We start from the raw sequence: 14,794 nt of genomic DNA on the forward strand, positions 1-14,794 counted from the left end.
GATGGGAAAACCGGTGCAGCTGACAAGGCGGGAATGATTCCCCGAGATTACTAAGTCTCTGAGGTGACCCGGACTCGGGCCGGCGGCTGGCGGTCTGGCTGTTTCGTAATCCATGAGATTCCTGGAAAAGCCCAAGGTCCACAAACATCCGGGCTGAGATGACAAAGCTCCGGAGGAACCTGGAGCACGTGCCTGGCACAAGTAAACAGAATTGTTGGAAGAGACAGAGGGACCAGGAACTTCTGTCAGAAGGGCCTCTCTGGCCTCGGCCGTTCCTTGGCTGGGCGACCCTTGACCTCTCTGTGCCAGTCTCCTCGTCCATAAAATGGGGACAACAGTCGGACCCAACGAGAACATTTTGCAAAGTGTCTCTCAGACTTTCTAAGTCTTGGGAATCCTGACGATGACGCAGCCGTTGGGAGAGCCCAGAGCCTGTCGGGGCAGGGAGACGTCCCGGAACACCGGCCGTCAGCGGGCAATTGGCACGGAGAGCTCCCGGTCCCATCAGAGAACGGGCGCTGGCGCAGGAGGAAGCCGGGCCTCGTGGTCAGACGTAGAGCGGCCGGAACAAGGGGAGGCCGGGGGCGCGAGCGGCTGCTCTGCGCCCAGGACTCCGGCTCCTCACTCTCAACCCGTCCTGCACTGGGCGGTCAAAGGGGTCTTCCTAAAGCCCTGCTATTGTTCTGTCCCTCCCTCCCCACCCCGGGAGCTCTAGGAGCGGCTGGGAAGGGAGATCCTGGGATCAAATGTTGGCCCCCACCTTGTGCAGCCCCGACGTCTCGGCTCCTCCCTGCCCTCAGCCTTCGATCAGCTCATTCCTACCCAACAGCGCGGTCCGGCCAGCGGGCTCCTCACTGCTTCTTCTTCCGCCCCCCTCGCCTTCGCCCCGGCCCCCCTCGCCTGGAAAGCTTTCGCTCATGTTGCTCACTCACTCGCTCACCTGTCACTCACTCACTTGCTCACCTGTCACTCACTCACTCGCTCACCTGTCACTCACTCACTCACTCACCTGTCACTCACTCACTCACTCACCTGTCACTCACTCCCTGCAAGCTCAACTCGATGCCGGCTTGTCTCCCTTCTCATCCCTCTCCCCTTCCTTCCCCCTCCCCTCCCTCCCCCCTCCCCCTCCTCATCTGCCTCCCCTTCCTTCCCCCTCCCCTTCCTCCCCCCTCCCCTTCCTCCCCCCTCCCCCTCTTCCTTTTTCCTCTCCCCAGCCTCCGACCCTCTCCCCGCTTTCCCTGGCCGGGGTCAGAGGCAGTTGGGATTTTCCTCAGAGCTGGGAGGACAAGGTCGCTCGGGAAGGCCCGAGAAGCTGAGCCTGGCCTGGGAACAGGGCGCCCTTCGGCCTCCTCCCCCAGCCTCACACGGTCAATCTCGGGAGCCTGCCCTGGTGCTGGGGAAGGGGATCAGAGGCCAAATGCTTCTCGGAGCCTGGCGGGCATCTGTGCCAGGCTGCCAGGGACCCCCCCATTGCTCCCCAGGACCCGCAGCCAGAGGGGCGAGAGCTCCCCGGACTGAGGCAGGTCCACTGGGGGCAGCCCCAGAGCAGGCTCGGCTCGGCCCCATTGTCCGAGGCCGCCAGATCGCAGAGAGGAGTCAGTGCTGTCCAGCGGGAAAAGCCCAGGACCGGGGGGCAAAGGACCTGGTTTTATGGCAATTATCTCACACAATCTTAGGTCCCTCTTTTTTTTTTTTGGTTCTTATTCAGTCGTGTGGGACTCTCTGTGGCCCCATTTGGGGTTTTGTGGGCAGAGGTCCTGGTGTGGGTTGGCGGTTCCTTCTCCAGCCCATTTAACAGATGAGGAAGCTGAGGCACACGGGGTGACGGGACTTGCTCCGGGTCACAGGGCTGGGAAGGGTCCCCCTGACTCCGGGGCTGGCGCTGTAGCCATTACCCAGCAGCCTCCCCGGGCCTCCCTTACCTTTTATCCCACGGCTGAGCGGGACGTAACATTGTCTGGAACCGAAGCCAGCTCTGTTTTGTTCAACATTAGTTCATGTAAATCTTTTCGAGCTTTTTTTTTTTCTGAGGCAATTGGGGTTAAGTGACTTGCCCAGGGTCACACAGCCGGGAATCCGGCTTTTCTAAAACCAGGCGCCCCTAATTCATAGAACAATGAACTTCCACTTCTTTCCTATTCAGCCATTCCCCAATTCCTCAGTCACTTCTTGGTGTTTACCTCCTTACGGTCTAACCCGGGTAGTGCCTCGTATTCAGCAGGTATCCAATTAGTGCTTATTGGATGAATGAGTGGGGGCAGAGGGAGGGTCTCTCGCACCCCCCCCCAGGCCCGTCACCTCTCTTCTCCCGCAGGGATGGGGGCCCGAGGCCTCGCCATGGCCATCCTGCTGGGGCTGGCGGGGGCCGCCCTGGCCTCCAAGAACAGGTCGCGGATCTGCCAGCCGGCCCCGGCCTGGCAGGTGGACGGGGGCGTCTCCCCCATGGAGGAAGCCCTGGGCAACGTGACGGTGGTGGCCCTTCTCAAGGCCAGCTGACACTTCTGCCTCCTGCAGGCTGCCAGGTGATGGGCCGAGGGAGGGTCTCGCGGGGAGGGGGGACAGTGCCAGTCCTGGACTCGGGGGGCCGGAGGTCCCGGCTGGCCCTGGGCACGTCACGTCATCCTGTTTGCCTCAGTTTCCTCCTCTGCAAAACGGGCCGGAGGAGGAAATGGCCGGGGATCTGTTAGCAGAGCCAAGGGGCCCGGGAGGAAGAGGCAAAGGAGCCGAACTCCAGGCCCACCCGGGACTCCTCCCCGCGGGTGACATCCGGCCTCCTCATTCCGAGACCGCTCCCCATGTCACCAAATCTCATCGTAGGGAGGGAGCTCGGTGGGAGCAAGAGGGGATGCTCTCCATCGCAGAAACAGGGGGCTGCACCCTCCGAGGGCAGGGGGGTCACCACCCTCAGGGCGGCCCGTCCACTCAGGGACAGCTCTCAGTGGTTGGAAACCCTCCCGGGCCCCCAGGCTCAGTCAGCCAGCGCTCCCCCCTCCCCCCCCCCGGCAGCCTCTGCCTTCCCCACCCCAGACCGGCCCTCGGCCCACAGGAAGGCCCTGGGCACGGCGGGAACGGCGCCCCGACTCCGGAGTCTCCTGGCCCCTCCGAGCTGAGCCGCCCCCAGCCCCCCCCCCCGCCAGCCCCCGCACGCCCCTTTCTGCACTTGCCCCTGGCCCGTTCCCAGGCCCAAGCCAACAGTGGCTTTATTCCCTGAGAGGAGGGGGGAGGGACAAGAGTGGGCCGAGACAGCCGACCCAGAAATGGGCCCTCCCTGGAGAGGGAGCCCTCCCCCAGGCGGGGGCCCCTCTGCCTCCCCTCCCCACGGACTAGCAGCCCCTCAGCATCCCCGGGGTTTTGTCCGCCCTGACACACCTGGGCGGGAACAAGGTGCTGGTCCACTAGGACCACCAGAAATTCCTGGCTACTTCTACTATTCAAGACCATTTTACAGAGGAGGGAACTGAGGCTGGAGGGAGGAGGCTTTTAGCTCAAGGTCTCAAAGGTGAGCAAAGGCAGGGCTGGGAACAGCCCCCCCTCAGCCGCAGGCCCGGGACCCCGGCTCCCTTATCTCAAGGTCAAGGCCCCGTCGGCGGAGGCTCCGAGGGCCCGAGGGTGGGGGAAGGGGCCGCCCAAGGCCCCGCTAACGCGGCCCTTTCTCGCCCCCAGGATAGGCAGCCTGCAGGAGCGCCTGGCCCGCGCGGGCGCCGCCGGGGTCCGCTTCCTCATAGTCAACCACAAGTCGGCCGCGGCCCAGGCCCTGCACGGCGAGCTGGAGCTCCAGGCCCCCCGGGGCGTGCCCGTCTACAGCCAGCGGGGGCCCAGGCCCGACATCTGGGGGCTCCTCGGAGGGGCCAAGGACGACTTCCTGGTCTATGACAGGTGGGCCCGGGCCGGGCGCTGGGGAAGGGGGTGGGCAGCGCCGCCGTCCCGGAGTCCGGGCCCTGAGCTTCCCAAGGCCCGGGTAGCCCCCCGGGGCCGACCGCCACGCCGGCCCTCCCCCACTTTTCCTGACTTGGCAGAGCGTCCCGGACCCCTAGACTCTGCAGGCGTGAGAGTGGGCGGCGGGCACAGCTCCTGACCTGCTGGGTGGGCACCTGCCCCCTCCATCCAATTCCTTGTATGACCAGGAAACTGAGGCCGGAGGCCAGGGAGCGGCAGAGGACCCGGGGCCACGGCAGAATCCGTACCCAAGCCCCGAGCCCACCCTGTCTGTCCCCCCAGGTGTGGCCGTCTGACCTTCCACATCCAGCTGCCCTTCAGCGCCCTGAGCTTCCCCTTCGTGGAGGCGGCCGTTCGCTTCAGTCACCAGAAGGATCACTGCGGGAACTGCTCTTTCTACCCCGCCCAGGTGAGACCGAGGGGCCGGGCTCGGGGGGTCTCGGGGGCCTTGGGGCCCAGCAAACGGCCTATTCCATGAGTGGGCAGTGGGCGAGGTCACGGGGGCGAGGTCACGGGGGCCAGGTCACGGGGGCGAGGTCACGGGGGCCAGGTCACGGGGGCGAGGGCGCTGCTCTGCCCTTGTCTGGCCCTCGGGGGGTTCCTGGGTCCTGCGAGGTTGGAGGGAGGGAGAGCGGGGCTCCGAGCCCGGCCACGCGGCTTTCAGAGAGGTCCAGGTCTCGCTCTGGGCGGGGCAGACTCGGGACCCCTCGCCACCTCCCTCCTGGAGACCCCACGCGAGCGCAGGCCTCCCCCTGGGCCTTGGGGGCTGTGAAGGCACAGATTTACGCACACGCTCCCAGGCAGGGCAGGAAAAGGTACCCGGTGCCAGTAAGGAAGCCTCCAGGCCCGGGGCTCTCAGAGCTGGTTTGGCCACTCTGCCCTGGCCCAGACCATCTACGCCAGCGGGGGAGCTCGTTCAGAGGCTCCGGGGCATCCGGGGCCGGCCTGGTGCAGAGAGGACTCAGTGGGGACCCCCGGTGGCCCCCCATGCCCGCCCTGGGCAGGGGCCGGGGAGGCTCCTTCCTCTGGGTCCCGGCAGAGGGCAGAGGCCACGGCTCACCAAGGCCAGCCTCGCTCTGGCGCTGAGCAGCTCGCCAGGAAATTCTCTCTGGAAAGCCGGCATGGGGGTGAGCCCCTCCCTCCCCGGGCTGGGCCGAAGCTCCTGCGGATGGGAGGGGGCTCTGGAGTGGCCTGGGGGTCCAGCCCCCAGCCGCAGGCCCACTCCCCCCGGCCCCGGGGCCGCCTTTCAGGCCCCACAGACCCCCCCCCAGCTGGTGAGCGTGTGCCCAGCGGCCATCGGGGTGACATGTTTCTGTCCCGTTTCCTCTCCAGGTGAACGGCACGGACCAGGCCGAGTCGGCAGCCCAGTCCCCCAGCCTGGAAGGAGGGCAGGGGTCCCCGAGCAAGGGGCCCGGCCCCCACCGGCCGACTCTGCCGTCCGGCTCCCCTCCCCCGGCCCAGGCCCGTGGGCCCGACCGCAGCCCCGGCGAGCAGCCGCCTCCCAACCCCCCTCCCCACAGCCTGGAGCTGCTTCCCCACGAGCTGGCCGTCGCTTAACCTCCATGGGGGGCACGGCCGGCCCCCCCCCCGGCTCCCAACCCCGCCCCCCCCCGGCCACTGGCCCATTCTGGAGGGACCACCGAGGTGTCCCTGAGGTCGCGGTCACCATGGGGGTCTGCGTCCATCAAGGCCGGGCCTTGGCAAGCCCCGGACCTCACCCACTGCCCTCCCTCCCTCCATTAATGACGCCCGCAGTGCAACCCCGAGAAGCGGCCACGGCGGGCTGACGCCACGTAGGGAGGAGGGACGAAGAAGAGTCTGTCATCCACCCCCAGGGGTGACCACAAGCCAGTGGGGGCCCAACCAGTGCCGGGGGCTGGGGAAATGACCAATAAACTCGGCTGCCTGCAGCTCCTCACTGGTCCGCTTGGGGGCTTTCGGGGGCCAGGTGGGACCCCCGCACGTGGGGCCGGGAGGGAGGCAGGGGCCCCGGGACGTGCGAGTGTGTGTACGTGGGCGGTGTGAATGAGAATGCGAGGAGCCGCACCCACAGCAGAATCAGAGGGAGGCCCGAGAATGGGAGGGGGGCTTCCTGGAGGGGGCGGCCCTGGGAGGAGCCCAAGGTCACGGGTGACTCTCCTCCCCTGAGTTGCAGCAGCAGCAGGGCTGGACCCTAACCAGGAGCCCCTTCCGTGACTTTCTGGGGAGAAATAGGTCCTGCCCCTGGATGGGCCCCCTGGGAGTCCCCCACAGCCCCAGGCCTGGCTTCCTCGCCCCAAGCCCTCCCGGGATCGTCCCTCTGGGACAGAAGGCTGGCCAAGAGCTTCGAGTGCCGGGCCCGGGTCTCCCTGCCCACCAAGGGGCTCACACCAAGGGCCGGCTCTCAGCCCTGCTGTCCTTGCTCTGCCCTCAGCCATGGGTGGGGGGTGGGGGGACCAGCATGCCGTGATGAGAATGTGGGGGCTCCCAGCAGGAGCAGGAACCCCACAGCAACATCCCTGAAAGCCTCCCCTGGAATGCCTCTAGGGATGGGGAGCTCACTACCTCACCTCCAGAGGCAGCCCAACAGCTGGGGGTCAGCTCTCACTACCAGGAAGCTGATTCTGTATTTCCCCCTCCCAGGGGCTCCCTAGGGCCAAGCAGACAAGGTTAGACCCCTCCTGGGGAGGACCCTTTGAGACCCCTTGAAGGTGGCTCTCAGGGTGACAAAAAGAGACTGGTTTTACACAGAGGATCAGGGTCTGAATCCTGCCTGACTCCTGGGGGCTCCTTCAGGGCCCAGTTTCCTCTTTGCACAATGAGCGGAGGAGGGGGGAAAGGGGGATCTGAACCTGGGACTTGGAGGCCTCTCCAGGGGCAGCCCCCTGCCCTCGAGCCTGGGATTGGTCCCAGGCCCTAAAAACCCTCCATTTACTTCCTCAACAAGCTTGAGCTCGCCGGCACCACCCTGTGGCCAAACATGCATCCTCAACAAAGGCAAGGGAACAGGCATTTATTAAGCACCTACTGTGTACCAGGCTCTGTCCTGAGCGCTCATGGCCCAGGAAGCAGGTGCTCTGATTATCCCCATTCTACAGATAAGGAAACTGAGGTAGCAGAGGTGGAGGAGCTTGCCTAAGCAGGCCTCCCTGACTCCCAGACCAGCGTAGGGGCCTCCAGGAGGGGCCTTTCCCACAGACTCCCTGGAGGATATCTCCCAGAACCAACCTCTAGGCCCCGTGGGGGGTCCTCTCCCAGATGCTATCTCCCCTCCTCTGGCCCCCTCCCTTCTCTAATCTTCCTCCCCCAGATGCCCACCACCCCACCCCCACCCAGCCTCCTCCCTCTGTCCACAGGGGCCCCCCCCAGGGAGTCGGCTCCGGGCAGGGAGTCCCCCTGCTGAGCTCCGGCCCCTGGAGGAAGGGGGAGTGACGGGGCCTCCAAGTGAGCGGGCCGGGCCGGGCTTCCTGGCGGGCGGACGGGCGGGGGGCGCTGAGACCAGTCCCGGGGGCGCGGGGGCAGGTCACTTGCGGCGGAGCTGGCGGGAGTGCTGGTGCACGGCCTCCACGAAGGCCCCGACGTGGGCGGGGTCCATGTCCGGGTAGATCCCGTGGCCGAGGTTGGCGATGTGGGGCTGGGGCCCGAAGGCGTCCAGCATGCGCTCCACCAGCTGCCCGATCCTGTCCTGTGGGGGAGCGGGGGTCAGGCGGGCTCGGGGCCCAGGGCGGCCCGCGGTGGCCAGGCCCCCCTCGCTTCTCCTACCTTGGGGGCGTAGAGGGCGCAGGGGTCCAGGTTGCCCTGCAGGGTCACTGACTTTCCCACACGTTGCCTGAAAGGAGCCATCAGTCAATAACATTTACAGATGCCCATTCCCGGGCCCCCCCCTCGCCGGGGCCTCCCACTCACGGAGCGTCAGCCTCGCGAAGTCCCTGGGAGATGGTGCCCCCCCCACTCACCGGGCCATCGCGGGGTCCACTTTCCAGTCGATCCCAACCACTTCGTACCCAGACTGGGCCAGCTCCTCCAGGGCATAGTGGCCGTCCTTGGCGAAGATAATCTGGGCGAAGGCGGGGGCAGGGTCAGTCCCTGTGGCCGGCCTGGCCTAGTCCCGCCCCCCCCTTCCCTGCTCTCACCCCTCCCCCACCTGCCCTGCCCCCCTTCAGTGTTCCCACGGGGCCTTACCAAGGGCACCGGCGCCAAGCCCGCCTCCCGCAGCCCGGCCTTGACCCTCTTGGCCACGTCGCGGATGTAGGGCAGCGCAAACTCCGAGAAGAGCTCGGGACCCAGGTGGCCCGCATGAGACTCAAACACCTGCAGGGCCTGAGGGGGGGGAGGGGGTCGAAGGTCAGAGGTCGGAAGCCGGGGCACCCGGAGCCGCGAGCCTCCCTCCCCGGCCCTCACCTGCGCCCCCGCGGCCACCTGGCCCACGAGGTAGGGGACCAGGACGTCGGTCAGCAGGCCCAGCAGGCGGTGACTGGCCTTGGGCCGCTGGTAGAGCCAGCGCTTGGCCTGGGCCATGGTGGGGGAGCCGCCGCCCTCCACCATGTAGGACATCAGCGTCCACGGGGCCCCCGAGAAGCCGATGAGGGGCACGCGCCCCTCCAGCCGCTGGCGCGTCAGCGTGATGGCCTGGAACACGTAGCCCAGCTCTTGGTCCACGTCCACGGGGGCCTGCAGGCGGTCCAGGTCCTGCTCCTCCCGTAGGGGCGCCGGGAAGGTGGGCCCCTTGCCAGGGACCATGGTCACCTGCAGGCCCAGAGCCTGGGGGCAGGGAGGGGGCCTGAGTCTGAGTCTAGGGGCCCCCCTTCTACCCCCTAGGACCGTCCGGCACCCAGGGGCCCCTCCCCCCCCGACCCGGCACCCAGGCCCCTTCCTGCCCCCCCAGACCCAGCACCCAGGGGCCCCCTCCCCCGACCCAGCACCCAGGGGCCCCCTCCCCTGACCCAGCACCCAGGGGCTCCCTCCCCCCCCAGACCCGGCACCCAGGGGCCCCCTCCCCCGACCCAGCACCCACGGGCTCCCTCCCCCCCGACCCGGCACCCAGGCCCCTTCCTGCCCCCCCAGACCCAGCACCCAGGGGCTCCCTCCCCCCCGACCCGGCACCCAGGGGTCCCCTCCCCCGACCCAGCACCCAGGGGCCCCCTCCCCCCCCCAGACTTGGCACCCAGGGGCCCCCCCCTGTCCCCCAGCTCCTCCATACCTGAGGCACCACCAGAATGTCAGAGAAGATGATGGCGGCATCGAGGGGGAAGCGCCGGAGCGGCTGCGGGACGACACGGGCAAGGAGCCCAGAGGCCCTGCTGAGTCCGGGGCCGGGGCCGGCTCCTCCCTCAGTCCCCACAGGCCCAGGTTAAGCGCAGCAGTGGGGGGCTCTGGGGCTCACCCCCTCCTCCACCCGGGGGGCACCAGGTCCCGGGCGTACAGAAGGGGCTCTGGGCCAGTTCTGGAGCCCCCAGCCCAGCCGGTTCCTCCCAAAGCCCCCCAGAGTGCCCCGCAGCCCGGGGCCTCCTCGCACTCAGAAGCTGCTTCCTCCAGGTGAGGGCCCCCAAGTCCTGCCATGTGACTCTCCCTCCCTTTTAGAGACAAACTGAGGCTCGAGGGAGAAGAGAAGGCTCTAAGGTCCCGACTCGGGGTCTGGGTTCGAGTCCCTCTCGGCAAGCTGGCGCGCGCAGGGGCCTCAGAAGGTCCTGGGGACCGGGAGGAGTCGGGGCCCCTGCGGGATCCGGCCCCCGTGGGCCCCTCACCTGCAGGGTCAGCTCGCAGCAGGCCTCCGGGGAGCGGCAGGTGCTGAAGAAGTCCTGGCCGGCCCTGGTCTCCAAGAATTCTGGGGAGGGGGAGGGCCATTAGGGGGGCTCGCCCCCCCTCCCCCCCCACCCCCGCCCGGCCCCTTACCTTTCAGGTAGCGGCCGGCCTGGCGCATGCACCACACGGGGGTGTAGTCGGTGGCCTCCCCCCAGGCCGCCCGCAGGAAGGTGTCGTTCTGCAGCTTGGGGAAGGCCTGGCCGCGGTCCCCGCCTGGGCCTCCATCCGGGCTCCTGGGGCTGCTGCTGCTGCAGGGGGGGCGGGAACGCCTCAGGCGGGGCGCCCCACCCCCCTTATCAGCCCTGGCCAGGCCCTGCCTCAGCCTCCCCCCCCCCCAAGCCTGGAGGCCCAGCCCTGACCCCCCACCCCGTCCAGGGGCCGCCAGGATGGAAGAGGCTGGGAGGGAGGTCCTGGGGGGTGGGAGGGCCGGGGGCCCTCAGGGCCAGGGCCAAAGTGGGGGGCTGTCCTGGGGAAGGGGCAGGGGGCTCTCAGTGCCAAAGCCAGGAGCAAGGTGGGGGGTTGGGGGACTAGGACAGGGGGCCCGAGTGCCAAGACCAAAGTGGAGGAACTATCCTGGGGAAGGGGCAGGGGGCCCTGAGTGCCAGGGCCAGAGCTAAGATGGGGGTGTCCTGGGGGGTAAGGATGAGTGCCGAGGCCAGGGCCAAAGTGTGGGAGCTACCCTGGGGGAGGGGGACAGGGGACCCTGAGTGCCGAGGCCAGGGCCAAAGTGGGGGGGCTACCCTGGGGGAGGGGGACGGGGGCCCTGAGTGCCGAGGCCAGGGCCAGGGGGTGTCCTGGGGAGTGGGAGCACAAGGGGCCCTGAGTGCCGAGGCCGGGGACCGAGAGCCGGGAGCTGGGACGAGGGGAGAGCGACTGGACTCACCTCAGGCTGGCCTCCTCCATCGCGCGGACTCCACTTACTTCTGCGGGGTCTAGAGCAGCCCCGGCCTCCTCCGGAAGCCCTGCCTCCAGCCTTGTCCCCGCCCCGGGGCCCGGCCCCGCCCCCGGCCCCGCCCCGCGCCGCTGCTGGGCGGCGCCATGTTGATAATCACATGACAGGCCGGGCTTGGGCTCTCGGGGAGCCGGGGCTGCCCGGCCCGGTGCCTGCAGGACCCCTATCCTACCGTAAAGTGCAGAGCAGAGGCGCAGTAAAAGCGCCCAAGGGAGGAGGGGCGAAGTCCCCCCCATCACCTGGTACCGGAGTTGGCAGAGACTCGGGAGACGGCCTGCTTAGGGTCTCTCAGCGAAGAAGCCTCGGAGCTCCATCGTTACCCGCCCCGGGACCTCAGTTTCCTCATCTGTAAAATAGGGCTAATCGGTGGCGCCTTGCCTCCGGCCCGTTTGCCGTTGGCTGTTTCCTTCTCCAGCTCATTTTAACTGAGGCAAACAGTGACTTGCCCAGGGTCCCAGGAAGTGTCCGAGGCCGGACCCGAACTCGGGTCTCTGACTAGGGGAGCGCTGTCCCTAACGGGTCTCACTGCGCGGACTTAGCGGGGCTCGGTGGGAGATTCCTTGGCCCTCGCAGCTGCGCCCCTGGGGAGGCTCCGGGCACTCGCTCTGGCCCAGCAGCTCCCGGCTTTCTCTTTGGTCATCCATTTACTGCTAAGGACAGTGAAGGCTGCGGGAAGAGAGAGCCGGGAGGGGCAGAGGCTCCTGGGAAATACAGTAACATCCGGAGCCTGTTGTCAACGAACACGGACTACGCGCTTACAGTTTGCCGCGGACCCGGCCGAGAGCTGGGAACACAAAAACGAGCGAAAACGAACTGTCTTGCCCTCGAGAGGCTTACATTCTAATGGGGGAGGGGAGATAATCCCGCCAAAGGGGGCTGCCAAGGTGTGGGGGAGGGGAGATAACCCCGCCAAAGGGGGCTGCCAAGGTGTGGGGGAGGGGAGAACCGCGCCTATGGGTGCGGGAGTCCAGGGAATGAGGAGGGGACTGGCCAGGGCCCTCCTGGAGTGAAGAGGGCAGAGGGTGCCGGTGAAGCCCTGGCTGGGGCAGAAGCAAGCTTGCACAGTGAAAAGCTTTCTGAGGCAGAAGAGGGGCTCCTGGGAGGAGACAGAGGGGGCCTGGAGCCGAGCAGCCTGGGAGGAAGCCCGGCATTTCCTCCGGAGGCAGAGGCAGAGTTTGAGGAGCCGGGGCCTTCCAGGTGGAGATGGGAGCCATGCAGTGGGTCCAGGGCAGTCCTGCACCCCAACTTTCTCTTTCATTTTTAAAATGCTTTTTCTTTTCAAAACAAGCATAATTTTCAACACTCACTCTTGCAAAGCCTTGTGTCCAGATTCCCTCCTTCCCCCTCCCCCTCCTCTAGAAGGCACGTGATCCAATATATGTTCAACATGTGCAATTCTTCTATACACATTGCCACAATGATTGTGCTGCACAAGAAGAATCAGATCAAAAAGGGAGAAAAAGCAAGAAAGAAAATAGCAACAACAAAAGTGAAAACACTGTTAGGGTCCACCCTCAGTTCCCACAGGCCTCTCTGGGCGCAGACGGCTCTCTCCATCATAAGATCGTTGGAACTGGCCCCAATCATCTCATTGTTGAAGAGAGTCACTTCAGTCAGACTTCTTGTTGCCGTGGGCAATGATCTCCTGGTCCTGCTCACTTCCCTCAGCATCAGTTCCTGTCAGTCTCTGCAGGCCTTTCTGAAATCCTCCTGCAGGTCATTTCTTACAGAACAATAATATTCTATAACATTCATGTACCACAATTTATTCAGCCATTCTCCCACTGATGGGCGTCCACTTGGTTTCCAGTTCCTTGCTACAAAGGGCTACAAACACCTCACCTTTAGACTGTGGGGACTGAGTGTGGAGCACAACACAGCATTTTCACTCTTTTTGTTGTTTGCATTTTATTTTTTTCTCATTTTTTTCCTTTTTGATTTTTCTTGTGCAGCAAAATAATTATATAAATCTGTATGCATGTATTGGATTTAACATTCGTTTTTACCATGTTTAGCATATCTTGGATTACTTGCCATGTAGGGGAGGAGGTGAGGGAAGGGGGGATTGGAACACAATGTTTTGCGGGGGCTAATGTTGAAGAATTATCCATACATATGTTTTGAAATTAAGAAGCTTTAATGAAAAAAAAAGGAAAAAAAAAAGAAAAATTTAAAAAACCAAACACCTCACCTCTCTTAACCCAGCTTGAAGTCATCCAGGGAGAGAGTGTACTGTAAGACTCTTCATTTGGAAACTGAGAAGGCAGGAGTGGCGTGGCTGGCCTTGGTCCCAAAGACAAGTTGCAAGGCTGTGTGAATCCAAATTCAGATTCTGTCTATGTGTCCTTTCTCGTGTAATGATGATGATAAACGAGCATTTATTTATACTTAGTTCATCAAATCCTCTAGCGTCACCTCTTTGCCCAGCCTTGACTCTTTAAACTACTTTCAATTTTCAAATTTCAATTAAATTTTCAACAATTCACTCTAGAATTCTTCATCCCCATTGCTCCAGGTCATCTCTGGGATATATGTATTATACATCTAACCAAGCATCATAGTGGACTGAATCAAGTCTTTTTAAAATCACTCCTGGGTCTGACTGGGCCCTCTTTGCTCCTCAACAATCCTTGCACTGCCCTTGCAGAGCCTGCCACAAATCTCCTCCTCTCCCTCGCCCACTTCCCCGCCTCGGGATTAAGACCCTCCTTGGGCCACGACGTCAATACAGTAACCCCTCTCCCTGTCTTTATTCTTATAAAGATGTGGGTGACTTGACTCTAGTTAACCAAATCAGGTGGAAGTCTTTGAAATACTGAGTCAATTGATTAAAGATGTTAAATGATCTTTAATCCATTTGGAAGAAACGAAAGCCACAGCGGATGAAATAAAATAAATCTACACAAGAAGCGCAGTGGGATTAAGGAGACTCTGTTGCACCCAATGGGGCACATCTGAAATTCAGACACACAAGTGGAAGGCCAGCTCAATCGTGGGAGCAGCTCTGGCCAACTTCTCCCGAGGGAATCGCTTGAGTACACAGTTATTGTGCTGCACAAGAAAAATCTGATCTAGAAAGGAAGAAAAAACCTAAGAAGGAAAACAAAATGCAAGCAAACAATAGCAGAGAGTGAGGCTGCTGTGCTGTGATCCACACTCATTTCCCATCGTCCTCTCCCTGGGTGTAGATGGTTTTCTTCATCACTGACGAGTGGAACTGGTCCGAAGCATCTCATTGTTGAAGAGCCACGTTTGGCAGAGTTGATCTTTGTATAGTCTTGTTGGCCTCTATTTTCTTAGTAAAATGGGAGGTTCCTTGGGTGAGAGGGAGGGAGAGGGAGAGAGAACAGTTCCGACCAGCCTCCGCGGGAAGTGAGACTGCACGGGGTCAGCCTCCGCGGGAAGTGGGACGGCTCGGGTTCAGCCTCCGCCGGGAAGTGGGACGGCACGGGGTCAGCCTCCGCGGGAAGTGGGACGGCTCGGGTTCAGCCTCCGCGGGAAGTGGGACGGCACGGGGTCAGCCAGACCAGGAGGATTGCCTCGCTGCAGGGAGAGCCCAGTTGAAGCTGACCAGATGGACGCTGGGACCCGCCGTGCCGGCTCCGGGAGCGGGAGCTCAGGCGGTCACGGAGGGGACGGCCATTCGGTGCTGGGTTGGCGAAGGAGGGAGGTCCGGTGCACGAGAACCTGAGCCTGTAAGCTCCTTGAGGGCAGAGAGCGGCCGTGCCTTCCTCTGTGTCCCCGCCACCCAGCCCAGTGCCCTGCACATAGTAGGCACTCAATAAATGCCTGAAGTTCTGCGCGTCAGGACCGAGGAGGGGAAGCGTGGGGGAGTCTCAGGGAAATGAACGAGCCGACGCTGCTTGGAGCCGTATAGAACGGGGAGGGTTTGGATCAAGGCTCCCCAGAGCATTGGGCAGTAACGGGGAGCCGTGCTGAGACTCTGGGGGGGGGAGATGGGATTAAGGAGGCTGCGAGGTGGGGGCCGAGACCAGGGCGGGGGGGAGGGAGAATGCGGGGGAGGGGGTGTCCCAGGGGACAGCGCCAGGATCTGTGTAAAGGGGAAGATCGGAATGGAAGAAACCTCAAAGGAAGAGGGGCTGCTGAGTGCTGGGGGGGGGG

At 64.0% G+C, this 14,794-nt stretch overlaps 2 protein-coding genes across 2 annotated transcripts; one reads left to right on the plus strand and one right to left on the minus strand.

Moving 5' to 3' along the window:
• The first annotated feature begins 2,671 nt into the window (after positions 1-2,671).
• On the plus strand, positions 2,672-5,849 carry LOC127561686 (selenoprotein Pb-like). Its single transcript, XM_051996868.1, has 4 exons — positions 2,672-2,832; positions 3,667-3,879; positions 4,222-4,348; positions 5,272-5,849. The coding sequence occupies exons 1-4, from the start codon at positions 2,672-2,674 to the stop codon at positions 5,494-5,496; spliced, it is 726 nt and encodes a 241-aa protein (XP_051852828.1). The 3' UTR covers positions 5,497-5,849.
• A 1,066-nt stretch (positions 5,850-6,915) lies between these two features.
• On the minus strand, positions 6,916-10,716 carry UROD (uroporphyrinogen decarboxylase). The gene is made up of 9 exons (XM_051999884.1): positions 10,604-10,716; positions 9,811-9,968; positions 9,663-9,742; positions 9,119-9,181; positions 8,320-8,679; positions 8,101-8,238; positions 7,875-7,975; positions 7,681-7,747; positions 6,916-7,603 (listed from the first exon to the last, which is right to left on the minus strand). Exons 1-9 carry the CDS (start codon positions 10,621-10,623, stop codon positions 7,442-7,444), a joined length of 1,149 nt encoding a protein of 382 aa, XP_051855844.1. The 5' UTR covers positions 10,624-10,716; the 3' UTR covers positions 6,916-7,441.
• Between the last annotated feature and the right edge of the window lie 4,078 nt (positions 10,717-14,794).

The sequence above is a fragment of the Antechinus flavipes genome, chromosome 4, assembly GCF_016432865.1.
Source record: "Antechinus flavipes isolate AdamAnt ecotype Samford, QLD, Australia chromosome 4, AdamAnt_v2, whole genome shotgun sequence".
Taxonomy (NCBI): Eukaryota; Metazoa; Chordata; class Mammalia; order Dasyuromorphia; family Dasyuridae; genus Antechinus; species Antechinus flavipes.

What these genes read in the sequence shown, in the direction of transcription:
- LOC127561686 (XM_051996868.1), top strand. Translation starts at nt 2,672, where the DNA reads ATGGCCGGGGATCTGTTAGCAGAGCCAAGGGGCCCGGGAGGAAGAGGC. An exon ending in CATCGTAGGGAGGGAGCTCG is followed by an intron (nt 2,833 to 3,666) that starts GTGGGAGCAAGA and finishes TCTCGCCCCCAG; the next exon opens with GATAGGCAGCCTGCAGGAGC. An exon ending in GCTCTTTCTACCCCGCCCAG is followed by an intron (nt 4,349 to 5,271) that starts GTGAGACCGAGG and finishes TTTCCTCTCCAG; the next exon opens with GTGAACGGCACGGACCAGGC.
- UROD (XM_051999884.1), bottom strand. Translation starts at nt 10,623, where the DNA reads ATGGAGGAGGCCAGCCTGAG. An exon ending in ACATTCTGGTGGTGCCTCAG is followed by an intron (nt 8,680 to 9,118) that starts GTATGGAGGAGC and finishes CCCTGCCCCCAG; the next exon opens with GCTCTGGGCCTGCAGGTGAC. An exon ending in GCGCCCTCTACGCCCCCAAG is followed by an intron (nt 7,604 to 7,680) that starts GTAGGAGAAGCG and finishes GCTCCCCCACAG; the next exon opens with GACAGGATCGGGCAGCTGGT.